Below are 16,753 nucleotides of genomic sequence, written 5' to 3' on the forward strand. Positions count from 1 at the left end.
AGAGTTGTGACCAGCTGGATTGAGAAGAGGACGGTGCAGTCCGAGAAGGCCAATTTGATGATCCTGTTTGACAAGTACCTGCCGGTGTGCCTCGAGAAGCTCAAGTCCGGATTCAAGAAGATCACCCCCATCCCCGAGATCACGGTGATACAGATGGTGCTGTTCCTGCTGGAGTGCCTCCTGACGCCGCAGACCACCCCCCCGGACTCACCCCGGGAGCTCTACGAGCTCTATTTCGTCTTCGCCTGCGCCTGGGCCTTCGGCGGGGCCATGTTCCAGGACCAGGTACAGCCGCCCACCCAGTTCCATCCCTCGGCTGCATCCCCTTGGAAAATACCGGAGCAACAGGGCTGGCCGGTTTCTGAGTGTCTCTGTTCGGTTCCTCCCAGCTCGTGGATTACCGCGTGGAGTTCAGCAAGTGGTGGGTGAACGAGTTTAAAACCGTCAAGTTTCCTTCTCAAGGGACAATTTTTGACTATTACATTGATCCGGAAACGAAGAAATTCATGCTCTGGACTGAAAAAGTGCCAAAATTCGAACTCGATCCCGAAGTCCCTTTGCAGGTATTTCCCACAAGCTCTCTGTGTTTGTGTGGGGTTTTTATTCATTACTCCATGGTCTCGCCCCTGAGCGTCGCTGGGGTGGCACAGGGATTCGGGATTCGGGCTGGCTCTGCCACGCCACCGCGCGGGCCGGCGGCACCCGGCAAACCCCTTGGCTTTCTGTGGCTCTGCTTCACCCCGCGGAAACCTCAGCCAGAGCTGCAAGTTGCAACTCTTCTTTTATAATATCTCAGATTAACACGCGGCTTTGTAGATTCTCGTGAAATAATTGTAACTATCGCCTGAATGCAAAAAAAGTACTTTAAAACTTTATTTGCATGACTTTTGAAATGCTGTTGGATGCGGGGGGGTGGTGTCAAAGGTGTCAGACCTGCGGCATTACCGGGAAAACCAGGCCAGGCTTCCAGCACGCTGCCCGCTGCCTCTGCCTGCAAACATCCCCTCTGGCAGCACGGGGCGAGCTCCGGGGACTGACGTCGCGATTTCCCCAGGCCTCCATGGTGCACACGGCAGAGACCATTCGCCTTCGGTACTTCATGGACCTGCTGATGGAGAAGCAGAGGCCGGTGATGCTGGTGGGGAACGCGGGGACGGGAAAATCGGTCCTGATGCGGGACAAGCTCGAAGCGCTCGGCACAGATGAATACCTCGTGCAGTCTGTGCCCTTTAACTTCTACACCACCTCGGACATGCTGCAGGGTAAGGCTGGCCCGAGCCCGCAGCCGGCCCCGCGCCAGGCTGTGCCGCAGGGTCCCACGGCGCTGCCCCACTGCCCACCCGCTCCTCTCGCTGCAGCCGTCCTCGAGAAGCCCCTGGAGAAGAAATCGGGGAGGAACTACGGCCCGCCGGGGACCAGGAGGCTTATCTACTTCATCGATGACATGAACATGCCAGAAGTGGACAAGTACGGCACGGTGGCACCGCACACGCTCATCCGGCAGCACATGGACCACGGGCACTGGTAGGCGTCCGGCCACAGCCCCACTGACCCCGGGGGCTTGGTGACCCTCTGCTGGGCAAACCCATGCTGTGCTGGCACCTCGCCCGTCCCGCAGAGGAGCCCGGCCGTGCCCTGCCCGCGCTGCCTCCTGTGCCACGCTGACGGTGGAGCCGAGCCACCCCTTCCCTTCAGCCCACTCATACCCAGGGCAGCTGCGGAGGCCTTGGAAAAGGAAGGGGAAAAACTCTGCTGGCAGCCCCAAAGCCCATCCAAAGCAAAGAGCTCCACTGCCAGCACTGGAGGCCATGGCAGGGGGATGACCATGGCCACAGCGCAGCACGTGGCGCAGGCGCAGGGAGGGCTTGTGTGGGAAGCGGGGCAGAGGTATCGAGTGCCGGCTGCCGTGGGGGAATTTGGGGATAGGTCTGGCTGTGAGGTGCAGGAAAGGTCCCCCACAGCATCACCAGGAGCGGTGCCAGGTTGCACCAAGCACCAGGGGAATGGGGATCCCCCCTCCTGCTTCCCTCTGGACGCAGCTCCGTGGGGTCAGTGGAACCCGTCCCCAGGGAAAGTGTCACAGCGTCGGTCCCTGCGCAGGTACGACAGGACCAAACTGACTCTGAAGGACATTCACAACTGCCAGTACGTGGCCTGCATGAACCCGACCGCAGGGTCCTTCACCATTGACTCCAGGCTGCAGGTACGCAGGGCCGCGGGGCTGGGGACGGTGCCCCAGCGGGTTCGCTCTGCTGGGACCGGAGCTAGGAAGGGGTGGGACAGGGTGGGACGCGGTGGGGGACCTCACGGTGCCGTCTGGCTGCATCAGCCCCTGGGGACAAAGCTCCCGCCTGAATTTTTGTCCCTTGCTGCAGCGTCATTTCTGCGTCTTCGCGGTGAGCTTTCCCGGCCAGGAGGCTCTGCTGACCATCTACAGCACCATCCTGGCGCAGCACCTGGCCCTGCGGAAGATGCCGCCGGCTGTGCAGAAGCTGCAGCCCCAGCTGGTCGCGGCAGCGCTGGGTGAGCCCCCGCGGGGCCAGGGGGAGAAGGCGGCCCCCAGGGAATGCACCCACTGACACCGGGAATCCCAAACACCCCATAACCGGCCAGTGCCCCTGGAGCCCCGTGCCGCACCTCCGTGACATGGCACAGTCCAAATGAAAGCTCCATTCCTCCTTTTCTCCTATCCATGCTCGAAATATGTCATCGTGTCCGTAGAAATTGTCAGACTAAAGCCCCACGCTTGTCCTTCTGGCTGAGGGTCACGGAGGGGAGAGCGAGCGGCTCAGGGATGCTGCTGCCGGAGGCTGCTCCAGGGACCTGCCCCCGGCTCACCCCTGTTCCCTGCTGACAGCTCTCCACCAGAAGGTCGCCTCCACCTTCTTGCCAACAGCCATCAAATTCCACTACGTCTTCAACCTCCGGGACCTCTCCAACATATTCCAGGTATTGGGAAGGCTCTTTCCTCTTAAACATCCTTATTCCTTGCAGCGCACCATGCCCTTGAAAAGTACCATGCCCTTGTCCCAAAGCCAACCTTTAAACTCAGCTCTGAGTAGCAGTAAAATAAACCCCCGGGGACTGAGGGTTTCACGTGTTTGTCAGGGTCTGTTGTTCTCCACTCCGGAATGCCTGAAAACCCCCGTGGACTTGGTGCGCCTCTGGCTCCACGAAGCTGAGAGGGTGTATGGAGACAAGCTCATCGATGAAAAGGATCAAAAAGGCTTCGGGAAGGTGCTGGCAGACACCTGCAAAAATTTCTTTCCCGTAAGTTGTGCTGGCAAATGAGGGAGTGCTCCGTCCCCGCGGGGCTGGCTGCCAGGCTGAGCCCCCCAGCGCGGGCTCGGCAGCGGCACAGGCAGCAGTACCCACCCCCAGTGCCCCACGGCTCTGCCCCACGGCTGGCATTGCCTCTCCCAGGAACTCAGCAAAGACCTGGTGTTCGCCAAACCCAACATCTACTGCCACTTCGCCCAGGGCGTGGGGGAACCCAAGTACCTGCCGGTTCCGAGCTGGCCGGATCTCAACAAGCTGCTGGCGGAAGCCTTGGACAACTACAACGAGGTGAACGCGGCGATGAGCCTGGTGAGTGCCCGGCTGCGGGCAGCTCCGCGCCGAGGCAGCGCGCGCACCACAGAGATGCGGCTGCAGCATCGCTCTCGCTGGGGTGTGTATGTTACAGGGCGTTCGCTGCTTTTCCTGCTGCGATTCAGAATATCGAACCTTCCCCTCCTGTTTTTTTTTTTTTTCAGGTGCTCTTTGAAGACGCAGTGTCTCATATTTGCAGAATTAGTCGGATCTTAGAGTCTCCCTGGGGCAACGCGCTGCTGGTGGGGGTGGGCGGCAGCGGGAAGCAGAGCCTGGCACGGCTGGCAGCGTTCATCAGCAGTCTGAACGTGTTTCAGATTACACTGAGGAAAGGCTACGGCATCCCGGACCTGAAGGTGAGAGCAACTTTCCTCCCGGCCCCTGGGCCAGCGCCGCTGGCTCGCGGGACAGATCCTGCCAATGCGGAGCGGTGCCAAGCCCCGCAGTGGCTGCGGTGCCAGGGGTGGGTGCGCGGGGCTCTGCTCTCCTCTCGCTGCTGCATCTGCACACCCTGCGATCCGCTCAAAGGTGCTTTCTGGAAGCCCACCAGTCCTGCCCTGAGGGGCCACAGAGTTTCTCCAGCCAGGGACGGGCAGGAGCCACCCGTGAGGGCAGGCGCAGTGCCGGCAGCCCTGGCAGAGCAGCGGGCACCCAGCACCTTTCCATAGGCACCTTCCCAAAGGCACCCTCGCGGCATCCCGGGGCGGCTCAGGGTGCACTGGGCTGTTCTGGACCGGTCACTGCGGAGGGCAGCTCGGGGGGCTGAAGAGAGGGGAGGTGACGGCTTCTCTCTCCTGCCCCAGCTGGACCTGGCCTCCCAGTACATCAAGGCAGCCGTGAAGAACAGCCCCACCGTGTTCCTGATGACGGACTCCCAGGTTGCTGAGGAATCGTTCCTGGTCCTGATCAACGACTTCTTGGCATCCGGGGAGGTGCCGGGGCTCTTTCAGGACGATGACCTGGAAAACATTATCAGTGCCATGAGGCCCCAAGTGAAGTTCCTTGGATTGCAAGATACAAGGGAAAACTGCTGGAAATTATTTATAGAAAAAGTCAGGCGTCAGTTAAAGGTGGGTGTTCACCCAGGCGGGGTGTTTTCTTAGTGCTCCTGACTTGCCTAATCCAAACCCTACTTGCAGACAGGACACAGAAAATCGTGGTTTCGTTACACAGTGATGGGTTTGGGCAAAAGGTGTTTTCAAAGGCTCCCCAGCCAACGGTGCCCCCTCCAGCCCCAGGGCCACAGCTCTTCACGCCCACGGATTTACTTGCCCTGGGGCCGAGGGGCTGAGCCGCCTCCTGGGCTGTGCTGGGCGCTCGCAGGGACACCAGCGCGGGCACCGTGCTCAGCCGCTGGCCACAGCCACCGCAGGGGACCCGGTGCCAGCCCCGACCCTGCTGAGAGGCGCAGGGTGCACGGTCATGGACCATCTCACACGTACTGGGAAGGGAGGGAGGCGAAGTCCCGATCTCCAGCAGAAAAGCTGGCAGCCGTGCGGAGCCCGCAGCGATGCTGCTGCCACCCCATGGGCCAGCTTGGCCCCCCCCGGCAGTGGGGACACCCCGCTGACCCGCGCGCTCTGCCCCAGGTCATCCTCTGCTTCTCCCCCGTGGGCTCCACGCTGCGCGTGCGGGCGAGGAGGTTCCCCGCCGTGGTCAACTGCACGGCCATCGACTGGTTCCACGAGTGGCCGGAGGATGCGCTCGTGTCCGTCAGCAGCAGGTTCCTGGAGGAAACGGGGGACATCGAGGTGAGCTGGGACCCCGGGTCGGTGCACGCCGTGCCTGTGCGCAGCCCCCTCACCCGGGGGAACTGGAGAAACTGGGCTGCTGCGGGGAATGACCTGCGTCGCCGCTGCTCTCCTTGTTGCAACACGGCCAGGATGGGGCCTGGGTGACCCAGGGTGCTGGGGTAAGGTCACAGCCACAGCCTGCAGCCCCACACCACGCAGGCGGGGACGAACCTTTCCTCGTTTCCCGTTTGTCCCTAAAACACCACAAATAACAGCCTGGGAACAGCAGCGTTTCCCCGGTGCAGCCCAGGTTGATCTGGGGGATCGGAGTCAGGAAACCAGAGCTGGGCTTAAGAACCAGCGTCCTTAGTGCTGTGACCACCCGCGTTCCTCCGCCGCAGGCTGTGCAGTTTAATGAGAAGCGGCGCTTTGCCGCCTGGCCTCTGCGGCTGGATGTGGTTCTGCCCCAGCGTTGGCACCGCGTCCTCGTGCACAGCGGGTCGCTGTCTGTGCTCCTGTGCAGCCCAAGGTCAAGGTCTCCATCAGCCAGTTCATGTCCCACGTCCACATGAGCGTTAAGGAGATGTCCAAGACCTACCTGGCCATGGAGAGACGCTATAATTACACCACACCAAAGACCTTCCTGGAGCAGATAAAGCTCTACCAAAACCTGCTGTCGAAAAAACGGAGCGAGCTCACCGCCAAGATCGAGAGGCTGGAGAAGGGGCTGATGAAGCTGCAGAGCACGACGTCGCAGGTGCCTGCCCACAGCATCGCGCCTGCCGTGGGTCTGACACAGGGGGCGAGAGGAGGGCGTCCCCACAGGGTGGTCATGGTGGCCACAAGGTCCCCGAGCCATACTGAGCCCCCGCTGCGAGGCCGGGCAGAGCTCGGCAGGATCAACCCTCTGATCTGCTCCGTTTCTCCCCCAACATCAAGGTGGATGATCTGAAAGCCAAGCTGGCAGTCCAGGAGGCAGAGCTGAAGCAGAAGAACGAGGACGCCGATAAACTGATCCACGTGGTGGGCGTTGAGACAGAGAAGGTCAGCAGGGAGAAAACCATCGCTGACGAGGAGGAGCTGAAGGTCCAGGCCATCAATACGGTGCGTGGCGCTGGGCCGGTGCCCACCGCGCCGGGGTCCGACACAGAGCGAGGCAGCGTGAGCTCTGTCAGCTCCGGCCGCTCACCGTCCCATCCCCTCGCCCCCCCAGGTCGTGGCCGAGAAGCAGCGAGCCTGCGAGACCGACTTGGCCAAAGCGGAGCCAGCGCTTGTAGCCGCCCAGGAGGCCCTCAACACGCTCAACAAGGTGGGCGACCCCTCGGTGGGAAGCAGGTCCCTGGCTGGTGCCAGTGTCCCCACGCTGGGGTGATGCTCAGCAGCTCTGTGGCCCCTTCCCAGAACAACCTGACAGAGCTGAAGTCCTTCGGGTCCCCACCCCAAGCGGTGGTGAACGTGACGGCAGCTGTGATGGTTCTGACGGCCCCGAAGGGCAAGATACCGAAGGATAAGAGCTGGAAGGCAGCAAAAGTCATGATGGGAAAAGTAGATACTTTCCTTGACTCCTTAAAGAAGTTTGACAAGGAGCACATCCCCGAGGCCTGTCTCAAGGCGTTTGAGTGAGTCCATGGCTGGTTCCTGCGCCCTTCCCGGCCCTGTGCCGCAGGGTCACCCTGGGCAGGGTGTCCGGGAGACCCTCACCCAGCGAGCGCAGCGCGGGTCGAAGGGCAGTGGTAGGATCCAGGCATTTGCTCCGCTCTCCCTCCCTGACACCCACGGGCAGCCCAAGCCCCAGGAGGAGCAGGACGGTGCCGCCGGTGGCTGTGGCACGGTGTCATGGCACGGTGTGTCCTCCCGTTCCAGGCCCTACCAGTCAGACCCCAGTTTTGATCCCGAGTTCATAAAGACGAAGTCAACAGCAGCCGGAGGTCTGTGCTCCTGGTGCCTGAACATCGTTCGCTTCTACGAGGTGTTCTGCGAGGTGGAACCCAAGAGGCTGGCGCTGGAGGAGGCCAATGCCGAGCTGGCGGAGGCACAAGAAAAACTCAGTCGCATTAAGAGCAAAATTGCCGTAAGTGTGTCGTCCCCGACTCCTGCAGCCCCCGGCCCCGGGGCCAGCCGCTGTTTGCCTTGGCTGGCACCCGCCGCGACCCCATCAGCCACCAGCCATTCAGCTGTGGGTCAGGGCCAGGAGCCAAAAATGAGCGAGAAAGGTTCTTATAATTCACGTCAGCAGGAGCCCAGGTGCAAGAGCTGCGTTGTCACGACAGGGGCTGCAGCAAAGCTCCTCGGGGTGTGCGGGGCTCTCTCCTGGCCCGGCAGCTCGCTGCGGCTGCGCTGGGGGCGGGGGGGCTGGGGGTGGGGGGGGTGGTCACTGTCGGTGTGTTGTCTTTTGAAGGAACTGAATGCCAACCTGGCAGCTCTCACCGCAGAATTTGAGAAAGCTACAGCTGAGAAGATCAAATGTCAGCAGGAGGCTGACGCCACCACCCGAGTCATCACGCTGGCAAACAGGTACCGCGCAAACGCTGGTCCAGAAGCACTGGGATCATCTGCTGCCCCCCGGCATTGCTTGGTGACAATGACACAGGGGTCATGGAAACATCAGAGACCCCCCCCATACCCTCCCCAAATTAAAAAAATCCTGAGAATGAATTGGGCCAGAAATTTGGGGGTGGAAAACGCAGCCCTGGAGCCGTGCACCCGGGGTGAGGGCAGCCCGAGCAGAGGGGGGTTAATCCCAAGGGCGATTGGCGACGGCCACCCCGGGGCATCACGGCCGAGTTGTCCCCACCCCGCACAGCACCAGGAGTGGTGGCACCGCAGCAGCCGCCATCTCTTCTGACCCGCCCCAGGCTCATCGGGGGCCTGGCATCCGAAAACGTCCGCTGGGCTGAGTCAGTGGAGATGCTCAGAGAGCAGGAGAAGACGCTGTGCGGAGACGTGCTGCTGGTCTCTGCCTTCGTGTCCTACGTTGGCTACTTCACCAAGAAGTACAGAGTCGAGCTGCTGGAGAAGCACTGGATCCCCTTCTTTGATGAGCTGGCGGTGAGCGGCCATGGGTCCCGTCCCGGGGTGCCCGGGGCTCCTTCCCCCCATGCTGCCAGCACTGAGGGGCTCCCACTCCTCCACGACCACGCACCCAATGTCCCCTCCCCGGCAGGTGCCCATCCCCATCACCCCGGGGCTGGACCCTCTCAGCCTCCTCACCGATGCCGCCGACGTGGCCGCCTGGAGCAACCAGGGGCTGCCCAGCGACCGCATGTCCACCGAGAATGCCACCATCCTCTGCAACACCCAGCGGTGGCCCCTGATCGTGGACGCCCAGCTCCAGGGCATCAAGTGGATCAAGAACAAATACGGGGAGGAGCTGCAGACCATCCGCCTGGGCCAGAGGAGGTGGGCTGGGTGCTGCGGGGCGGCCGTGGGCTCGGGCTGGACCAGCTCCCCTTCCCCTGGCACCGGAGGGGCGCAGGGCTCTGCAGGCCAGGGCACCCACGTCCCCCATGAGACCCAGGGCACCCCAGGGCATCCCCACTGATGGGGGCACCCGACACCTCCGTGGGCTCCGCGGGGCTGGGTCTGGCAGGCGCTGCAGGTCCCCCCAGGGGGGCAGCGGCTGGAGGGCGCTCGCCCGAGCTCACCGCAGCACGCACTCGCCCCACACCGCACCTCCCGCCCCTCTCGGCTGCAGCTACCTGGACACCATCGAGCGGGCGGTTTCCGAAGGACAGACGCTGCTGATCGAGGACATTGGGGAGACGCTGGAGCCGGTGCTGGATCACCTGCTGGGCAGGAACACCACCAAGAAGGGGAGGTCAGCAGCCCCCGCCTCTGGTTGCCGAGAGCTTCACCTGCTCTGAGCAACCACTGCTGCCCTGAAATGCCGATTTATGCCCCTTTGCATGACAGCAGCTGGGGCCTGATCCTTCCCCTGGCCTCTGGCCACATCCCCCAGTTTTCTCCAGTATGTACCAGTGGGGATACTTGGCAGTTGATGTGACTTATTGGACTGTTCTGGTCAGCAGAGTCCAGTTCATTTAGTGATTTAAGAGCACATTCCCTGGGGCACCTGCGATAAGTGTGATAAACTGGGAGGGTTTTCTTAGCAGCCAGGGAAGCTGTTCTGGGATGGGGCTTTTGCCGAGAACCCCCTGCCCCATCTCCTGCCCCACGCGGCATTGCCACCCCCAGCCACGTCCCCGGGTCTGGCGGGGGCTGCGGGGACAGGGCTGCGCGGACGGGGCTGCACCGCGCTGCCCTCACAGGACCCTTCCCCTTGTGTGGTGGGATGGTGCCACTGGTTCCTTCTGCTCCTCTGCCTTTGCCCTGCCAGGGCTGTTTTGGCGCTTCTGCCCTTGCTACGCCTTTTCCCGACCAGAGAAATACATCTCGAGCGGCCGGGAACAGCACGTGGGTCGAGGGGGTGTCTGTCTGTGATGAGTTATTGCCAAGCGTACAGAAATTGATTTGTTTAATTAACTGAACAGATACATTAAGATAGGAGATAAAGAAGTGGAATATCACCCGCGCTTCCGCCTGATCCTGCACACCAAATACTTCAACCCTCACTACAAGCCAGAGGTGCAGGCTCAGTGCACCCTCATCAACTTCTTGGTGACCAGGGAGGGGCTGGAGGACCAGCTCCTGGCTGCTGTGGTGGCCAAAGAGCGGCCAGACCTGGAGACCCTGAAGGTATGAGCCCAGCAGGGAGCATCCCGGGGGGGGCTGTGGTGGCTTTGCTGCAGGGAGCAGCGAGGTCTCCCCTCCGTGAGCTTGCTGCTGCTGATCGAGAGCCGAGCGAGTCCCGGTCAGAGCCTGCCATCTGCTTGGGTGGCTCTGGGTCCACCATCGTCCCGTGGAGCCTGGCGCTGCCACCGGCACGCTCGCCAGCCCGGGGAGGGCCATGTCCACCCACCTCTTGCCTCAGCCCTTCGGCGACAGCGTGAGAAACTTGGCTGGTTTCTCCGAGACCCGCAGCTCAGCTGACAGGTACCGCAGCGTGTTGTCTGGGCTGCATTTGTAAAGGGAGAATTCCTAATGAGTAGAAGATAAAGCCAGCGGCGCTGCCGATGGTCCGCAGCCTGTTGGAGGCCGTTGGTTGGGGAGCGCCCAGCGTAAGTCACGGCGACTGATGTTTTTGCCGCGGTCTCTTGACTGACGCGCGTCCCTCCTCCGGGCGCTGGTGTTGTAGGCAAACCTCACCAAGAGCCAGAACGAGTTCAAGATCAAGCTGAAGGAGCTGGAGGACTCTCTGCTCGCCCGGCTGTCTGCTGCTGGCGGGGATTTCCTGGGGGACACGGCGCTGGTGGAGAACCTGGAAACCACAAAGCGCACAGCCATGGAAATCGAGGAAAAAGTAAGCCAGCTGCCCCGGGGCTGGTGCTGCGGGCAGCGGGAGCTCTCCTGGACCGCACCAGGCACCCAGCGGGAGGTTGGGTGCTGCTTTGGCACGTGCCGGGATGCTGGATAACACCCGCCTCCGTGTGTGTCAAGGTGAAAGAAGCCAAAATCACCGAAGTTCAAATCAATGTCGCGAGAGAAAACTACAGGCCGGCGGCAGAGCGAGCGTCCCTGCTGTACTTCATCCTGAGTGACCTCAACAAGATCAACCCCATCTACCAGTTCTCTCTCAAGGTAGACGTGGAGCAAGGAGGGAAGCGGTTTGTACGGGCAGGACGGGGCTTGGGGGATCTCGGCGATCCGGTGTTTCGGCGCTGATGCTGCTCACAGGACAGCCAGCAGCCCGGGCGCTGAGCTGCCCACCCCGCTCTTCCTCAGGCATTCAACGGGGTCTTTGAGAAAGCCATTCAGCGCACGGCCCCCGACGACGACATCAAGCAAAGGGTGATCAACCTGACGGATGAGATCACCTACTCGGTCTATACGTACACCGCGCGGGGACTCTTCGAGAGAGACAAACTCATTTTCCTGGCCCAGGTTGCCTTCCAGGTAACGCGTGCAAATGTCTGGGGCTTCTGTTGTATAATACTGGACATGAATTTATGTGGCTTTAGACAGGTTCTTCTCTCACTTCTGTGCTGCTGCTGGATGCTCAGCAGCTTCTTGCCCGGAGCGCAGCCCCTCGTGCCGCGGCCACGTGTGCCAGGGTGGTTGTGACGCTGCGCCCTCAACTCGCCAGGTCCTGGCAATCAAGAAAGAAGTGAACCCAGCGGAGCTGGACTTTCTCCTGCGCTTCCCTTCCAAGGCCGGCGTTGCTTCCCCCGTGGACTTCCTGCAGCCCCAGGGATGGGGCGGCATCAAGGTTGGTCTGCACGGTTGCCCACTGTGCCGGGGCGAGGCCAGCACGGCCCCCAGCACAGTGGGGCCGGGGTCACAGCGGGGGCTGTGTGACGGCAACGTGCCGGGGTGCAGGGGTCCGCGCTCAGCCCTGTGGCAGGCGGTGGGGTCAGCCATGGAGCTGAGGCAGAGACAGCCGAGGGGGGCCGCTCGTGCCGGCGGGAGGAGGCAGCTGGCGAGGTTGTGTCTTGGCAGCATTTTGGACTGTCAGTGTCCTCCGTGTACCCCGCTCCTCCCCCATGAGCGCGGGGGTGTCCGAGCGATGCCCCGCCAGCCCGTGCGCAGCGTCCCCGTTTCACCGGGCACCCCAGGGATGCCTCTGGGACCCCTGACGTGGCCGTGCCCCGCGGAGGGTCCTTCCGGGGCTGTGGGACCCCTTGGGGCTGGGCTGCAGCACAGCATCATCCGCACGGCTCCACGGGGACCCCCAGCCTGGGGGTCCCGAGGGTGAGCAGAGCCCAGGAGTGATTTTGCCATGTGCGACCTGAAGGTGCTCTCGGAAATGGAAGAGTTCAAGAACTTGGACAGTGACATCGAGGGCTCAGCAAAGCGATGGAAAAAGTTTGTGGAGTCCGAGGTGCCGGAGAAGGAGGTGTTCCCCAAGGAGTGGAAGAACAAGACGTCCCTGCAGAAGCTGTGCATGCTGCGGTGCATGCGCCCGGACAGGATGACCTACGCCATCAGGTGTGATGGCACCTGCCCGCGGCATGTGGCACGGTGACCTCCTGGCAAGAGCCCCGCGGTGTCACCGTGCCGGCGGCACACAGTGACCACGTTTGTTCCTAACTCACGTTATGGTTTTATTTTTCCACAGGAACTTTGTGGAAGAGAAGATGGGGAGCAAGTTTGTGGAAGGAAGGAGCATCGAGCTCGCCAAGGTGTACAAGGAGAGCAGCCCCTCCACGCCCATGTTCTTCATTCTCTCTCCTGGCGTCGACCCGCTGAAAGACGTGGAGGTGCTGGGTGAGCCGTTGCCCCCTCCTCGGCTGGCACAGACCATGGGGGCTGGTTGGGCCAGCAAACGGCCAGGGCTGCGCAGCCCCGTTTCCTATTAATACTAACGAAAAAGGCGTCTCACGCCGCGGCGGGTTCCTCCCCTCCCCAGGCAGAAAACTGAACTTCACCATCGACAACGGGAGGATCCACAACGTGTCGCTGGGACAGGGCCAGGAGGTCGTGGCAGAACGGGCCCTGGAGGTGGCGGCCACACAGGGCCACTGGGTCATCCTGCAGGTGGGTGGGAGACACTGGGCCACACCGCGGGGCACACGGCCCGGCCGACAACTGGGAAACGGAGAAGGGCCACAGAGTAGGAGACCAGCAACAGAGAGCGGAGCCCAAAAGCGCAAGAGGCCGTCCAAAGAGGATGGCAGCCCTGCAATGGGGGCACAGCGTTTCTCATGGTGTGCCCCACGTGAGGGCAGTGACACTGCCCACGTTAGTCGGGCGTCCCCAGCCCAAATGGCACCGGGGTGGGCTGCACCTACTCTCTGTGGAGACACAGTAGGAATGCGGGGGGGAATGAGTGATTCCCGAGGTTGTACTTGAGGTCAGGCAGTACAGGAGGGTTCCTGTTGCAGAACATCCACCTGGTGGCCCGGTGGCTGGGGACGCTGGAGAAGATGGTGGAGCAGTACAGCCTGGGCAGCCACGCCGACTACCGGGTGTTCATGAGCGCCGAGCCAGCCCCCAGCCCCGAGGCGCACATCATCCCCCAGGGACTGCTGGAGAACGCCATCAAAATCACCAACGAGCCGCCGACGGGCATGTACGCCAACCTGCACAAAGCCCTGGACCTCTTCACCCAGGTACCCTCGCCGTGGCCGCGCCAGGCACAGCCGGACCATTCCAACCGTTCTGGGTCCGGTTCCTCTCCGGCTCTCCCCGTCCCTGGGGTCTCACGGCTGAGCATCTCTGGGGGTGTCACTGCAGACAAGGACACTGCGCAGGGAGCCAGCCCATCCCCAGATACGTGCTGGGTGCCCAGAGCCCCCATCTGTCAGGACATGATTTAGGGGTGACCAGAGCTGCCCCAGGGCTCCAGAACCAGGCAGGGTTTGGAACCACCGGTGCCTTTCCCACGGCCCAGTGTTGGGCTGCTGCAGCTTGGGGCCATGAACAAGCCACCTCGGCTGTCAGCAGGCTGTAAAAAAAAACTCCTAATTTTTTTATAAACAGATGAGCACAAAAATTAACCAACTACCAAATCTTTAAAAGATAATTTTATGCTTTTTTTTTTTTAATAAACAACTTATTATTTTCCTTTGCCATCATCTCTTCACTTTCTCCAGTAGCCGGATGGCTGATAGCGATAGTCACTCATTCACTTGCAAAGCCACTCTCATTTTTATTCCGCTGCAGGACACGTTAGAGATGTGCAGCAAAGAAATCGAGTTCAAATGCGTCTTGTTTGCGCTCTGTTACTTCCACGCGGTAGTGGCCGAGCGGCGCAAATTTGGCACTCAGGGCTGGAACAGACCTTACCCCTTCAACAACGGTGACCTGACCATATCCATTAACGTCCTGTACAACTACCTGGAGGCTAACCCCAAGGTAAGGGATTTAGAAAGCGACCGTACCTCAGCACAATACACACTAGGAAAGTCAATCTTTTTTTAAAAAAAAAAAAATCATCAGTTCGGCACACAAATGCCTTCCCTTGAGGAGACACAGAGGTGCCAGTAGCTCTTCCCTCCTCCCCAGGGAGCCGCAGGCCCCGGCAGGTGAAGGTGCAGAGTCCTCGGCGCAGCGGAGCTGGGGGGAAGCAGGCGTTTCGCACTGGGCTGCTCTGGCTCACGCCTCGGTGCTTTGTTGGGGTGTTTTTGTTGTTTTTTTTAGATTACTTTCCACCCAAAAGGCAAAGCCTGCCCTAAGGATGAAGGTGCAATGAGCAGGACTCAGGTCCACCCTTAGGAGAGTCCTGCTTTTCCCCGTGGGTCAACCTTGACCCGAAAAGAGACGGGGTGATGGGGGTTCAAAGTGGGGATGGCCGCGTCCATTCTGGGACCGGGTGAAACCTGGGGGCGAGCCCAAGAGACACCCAAGACAAGGGCCTGTGTCTTGCTCCCTTCGCTCTGCCACCGTGCCTCTGCAGGTGCGGGGTCTGTCACCTCCCTGGACGCTGGACAGACCGACCCCGGAGCCATCGCTCTCTGGCCCCCGGGGCTGCGGGGGAGCTTTTGGGAGCCACGCGGACACCCCACGGCGAATCTCTCCTTGTAGGTGCCGTGGGATGATCTCCGGTACCTCTTTGGTGAAATCATGTACGGGGGGCACATCACAGACGACTGGGACCGCCGGCTCTGCCGGACTTACCTGAGCGAATACGTGCGTGCGGAGATGCTGGAAGGGGAGGTGTACTTAGCTCCGGGGTTTCTGATCCCTCCCAGCTTGGATTACAAGGTAAGAAAGACTGAAGTTGCAATTTGCTGTGGAAAACCACCGGTCTGGATAAATGCCCACGAGCCTGTTAACTGATGTTAACCAAGGGGGAACGTAGGGGAAAAAACAGTTTCAATCCCATGGAAACATGCAGAATCGCTGCAAAAATAATTCCTGTGGCTGGGGTGGTAAGGGAAAAACTTAGGTAAGACCTGAGTAAAAAACCATCTTGAATAAGCAACGTCAGCCAGCTGTGAAGCCCGGCCACCAAAAAGCGATGACGCATTTTCAAGGCTGAAGTGAAACTCGCTCCTTTGGCCTCATCTGCTACACTAACGTCAGCGCCCGCCCCGCGCTTAGGGCTACCACGAGTACATCGATGACAACCTGCCACCGGAGAGCCCCTACTTGTACGGCCTTCACCCCAACGCAGAAATTGGCTTCCTGACTGTCACTTCGGACAGGCTTTTTCGGACAGTTTTGGAAATGCAGCCCAAAGAATCAGACGCTGGAGGAGGCGCAGGTGTCTCCCGAGAGGAAAAGGCAAGTTTTACACCACACAATGACGACCTGGAGGCCAGGAGGGGACCAGCGGGGAGGACAGAGACGGGCCCACACACAAAAGAATCTGACCTGTAATAAATAACCGATTCTTATCAGTGCAAGCTGTCACAGAGATGCCATTCTAGCCCCGCACCTACAGCCCCAGGCTGTCAGCCTGGAGAAGGGGGGCGCGAGCGCAGAGCAGCGGTCAGGGAGGTTACTCTCTGATGGGGCAGAGATGCGCCAGTGGCAAAACGTGGCTCACCTGCTGTGTCAGCACGTGGAGCAAGTTAGTAATTCCCATTCATGATGACAACTACTAAAATTACAGATATTTAAAAAAAAAAAAAGTCTTCCTCCCAACTCCCTGGATTTTACACTTGAATTTCACAGTGGCTTCAGCTCTTACCTTCCTGGCTATCAAAAACAGAGCTGCAGCTTTTTAAGAGCCAAGAGCAGTTAGTAAAAGAATGGAGTATTAGTAACAGAGGAAGAAGCACAGGAAAACACAAAACCAGAAAAATATTACTAAGTTAATTAACTGTTAACTCGCAGCATTTTCCCTTAGATAAGAGCAGGTTTATGGCGTATTCTTTCCAGGTGAAGTCAGTCCTAGACGAGATTATTGAGAAGCTGCCGGAGCCATTCAACATGGCAGAGATGATGGCGAAAGCCGTGGACAAGACCCCGTATGTCGTAGTTGCCTTCCAGGAATGTGAAAGGATGAACATCTTGACCCATGAAATCAGGCGCTCTTTGAAAGAATTAGACTTGGGACTAAAGGTAGGCATTAGGTGGCAGCCTAGAAAGCACCTCTCCCTGCCAAATAACTGCCCGGGATTTGCAAGTGGCTGGTGCTCGTTCCGCACCCCACCTGGCACACAGCGCTTGGCTACCCCTGCTCACGCTCTTACGCCTCCCACTGCGCCGGCTACGGCCCGGCGGGATCAGCCTCCTCCTTTGGGAGGAGTTTGAGACCAAATACTTCCGTGGGTCTCGTTTTCTTCAGATAGAACTGCCCAGACTGTTCTCTTTTCTAAAGGGAGAGCTAACGATTACATCCGATATGGAAGAGCTGGCAACCGCTCTCTTCTACGACAACGTCCCCGAACGCTGGACACGCTATGCCTACCCCTCTCTCCTTAGCCTGGGAGCCTGGTACGCAGACCTGCTCCTTCGGATCCGGGTGAGCACAGTTCTTGCGA

At 60.3% G+C, this 16,753-nt stretch overlaps 1 protein-coding gene across 1 annotated transcript in view; it reads left to right on the top strand.

Moving 5' to 3' along the window:
* DNAH17 (dynein axonemal heavy chain 17) overlaps window positions 1–16,753 on the top strand; it is a 36,226-nt gene that overhangs the window by 16,803 nt on the left and 2,670 nt on the right. The window contains exons 42-76 of the mRNA XM_063351798.1: window positions 3–285; window positions 390–563; window positions 1,055–1,262; window positions 1,359–1,524; window positions 2,101–2,203; window positions 2,376–2,523; window positions 2,858–2,949; window positions 3,109–3,270; window positions 3,424–3,588; window positions 3,756–3,947; window positions 4,395–4,661; window positions 5,181–5,342; window positions 5,848–6,081; window positions 6,264–6,428; window positions 6,538–6,633; window positions 6,726–6,943; window positions 7,188–7,395; window positions 7,723–7,838; window positions 8,180–8,372; window positions 8,488–8,723; window positions 9,019–9,141; window positions 9,815–10,019; window positions 10,519–10,683; window positions 10,821–10,961; window positions 11,106–11,276; window positions 11,467–11,589; window positions 12,115–12,308; window positions 12,439–12,587; window positions 12,730–12,857; window positions 13,205–13,432; window positions 13,986–14,177; window positions 14,847–15,026; window positions 15,366–15,548; window positions 16,149–16,331; window positions 16,591–16,734. Of these exons, the coding sequence (XP_063207868.1) occupies window positions 3–285; window positions 390–563; window positions 1,055–1,262; window positions 1,359–1,524; window positions 2,101–2,203; window positions 2,376–2,523; window positions 2,858–2,949; window positions 3,109–3,270; window positions 3,424–3,588; window positions 3,756–3,947; window positions 4,395–4,661; window positions 5,181–5,342; window positions 5,848–6,081; window positions 6,264–6,428; window positions 6,538–6,633; window positions 6,726–6,943; window positions 7,188–7,395; window positions 7,723–7,838; window positions 8,180–8,372; window positions 8,488–8,723; window positions 9,019–9,141; window positions 9,815–10,019; window positions 10,519–10,683; window positions 10,821–10,961; window positions 11,106–11,276; window positions 11,467–11,589; window positions 12,115–12,308; window positions 12,439–12,587; window positions 12,730–12,857; window positions 13,205–13,432; window positions 13,986–14,177; window positions 14,847–15,026; window positions 15,366–15,548; window positions 16,149–16,331; window positions 16,591–16,734 (6,097 nt within the window). The remainder of the gene's footprint in view (window positions 1–2; window positions 286–389; window positions 564–1,054; window positions 1,263–1,358; window positions 1,525–2,100; window positions 2,204–2,375; window positions 2,524–2,857; window positions 2,950–3,108; window positions 3,271–3,423; window positions 3,589–3,755; window positions 3,948–4,394; window positions 4,662–5,180; window positions 5,343–5,847; window positions 6,082–6,263; window positions 6,429–6,537; window positions 6,634–6,725; window positions 6,944–7,187; window positions 7,396–7,722; window positions 7,839–8,179; window positions 8,373–8,487; window positions 8,724–9,018; window positions 9,142–9,814; window positions 10,020–10,518; window positions 10,684–10,820; window positions 10,962–11,105; window positions 11,277–11,466; window positions 11,590–12,114; window positions 12,309–12,438; window positions 12,588–12,729; window positions 12,858–13,204; window positions 13,433–13,985; window positions 14,178–14,846; window positions 15,027–15,365; window positions 15,549–16,148; window positions 16,332–16,590; window positions 16,735–16,753) is intronic.

Source organism: Chroicocephalus ridibundus, chromosome 14 (genome assembly GCF_963924245.1).
Source record: "Chroicocephalus ridibundus chromosome 14, bChrRid1.1, whole genome shotgun sequence".
NCBI classification, from domain to species: Eukaryota; Metazoa; Chordata; class Aves; order Charadriiformes; family Laridae; genus Chroicocephalus; species Chroicocephalus ridibundus.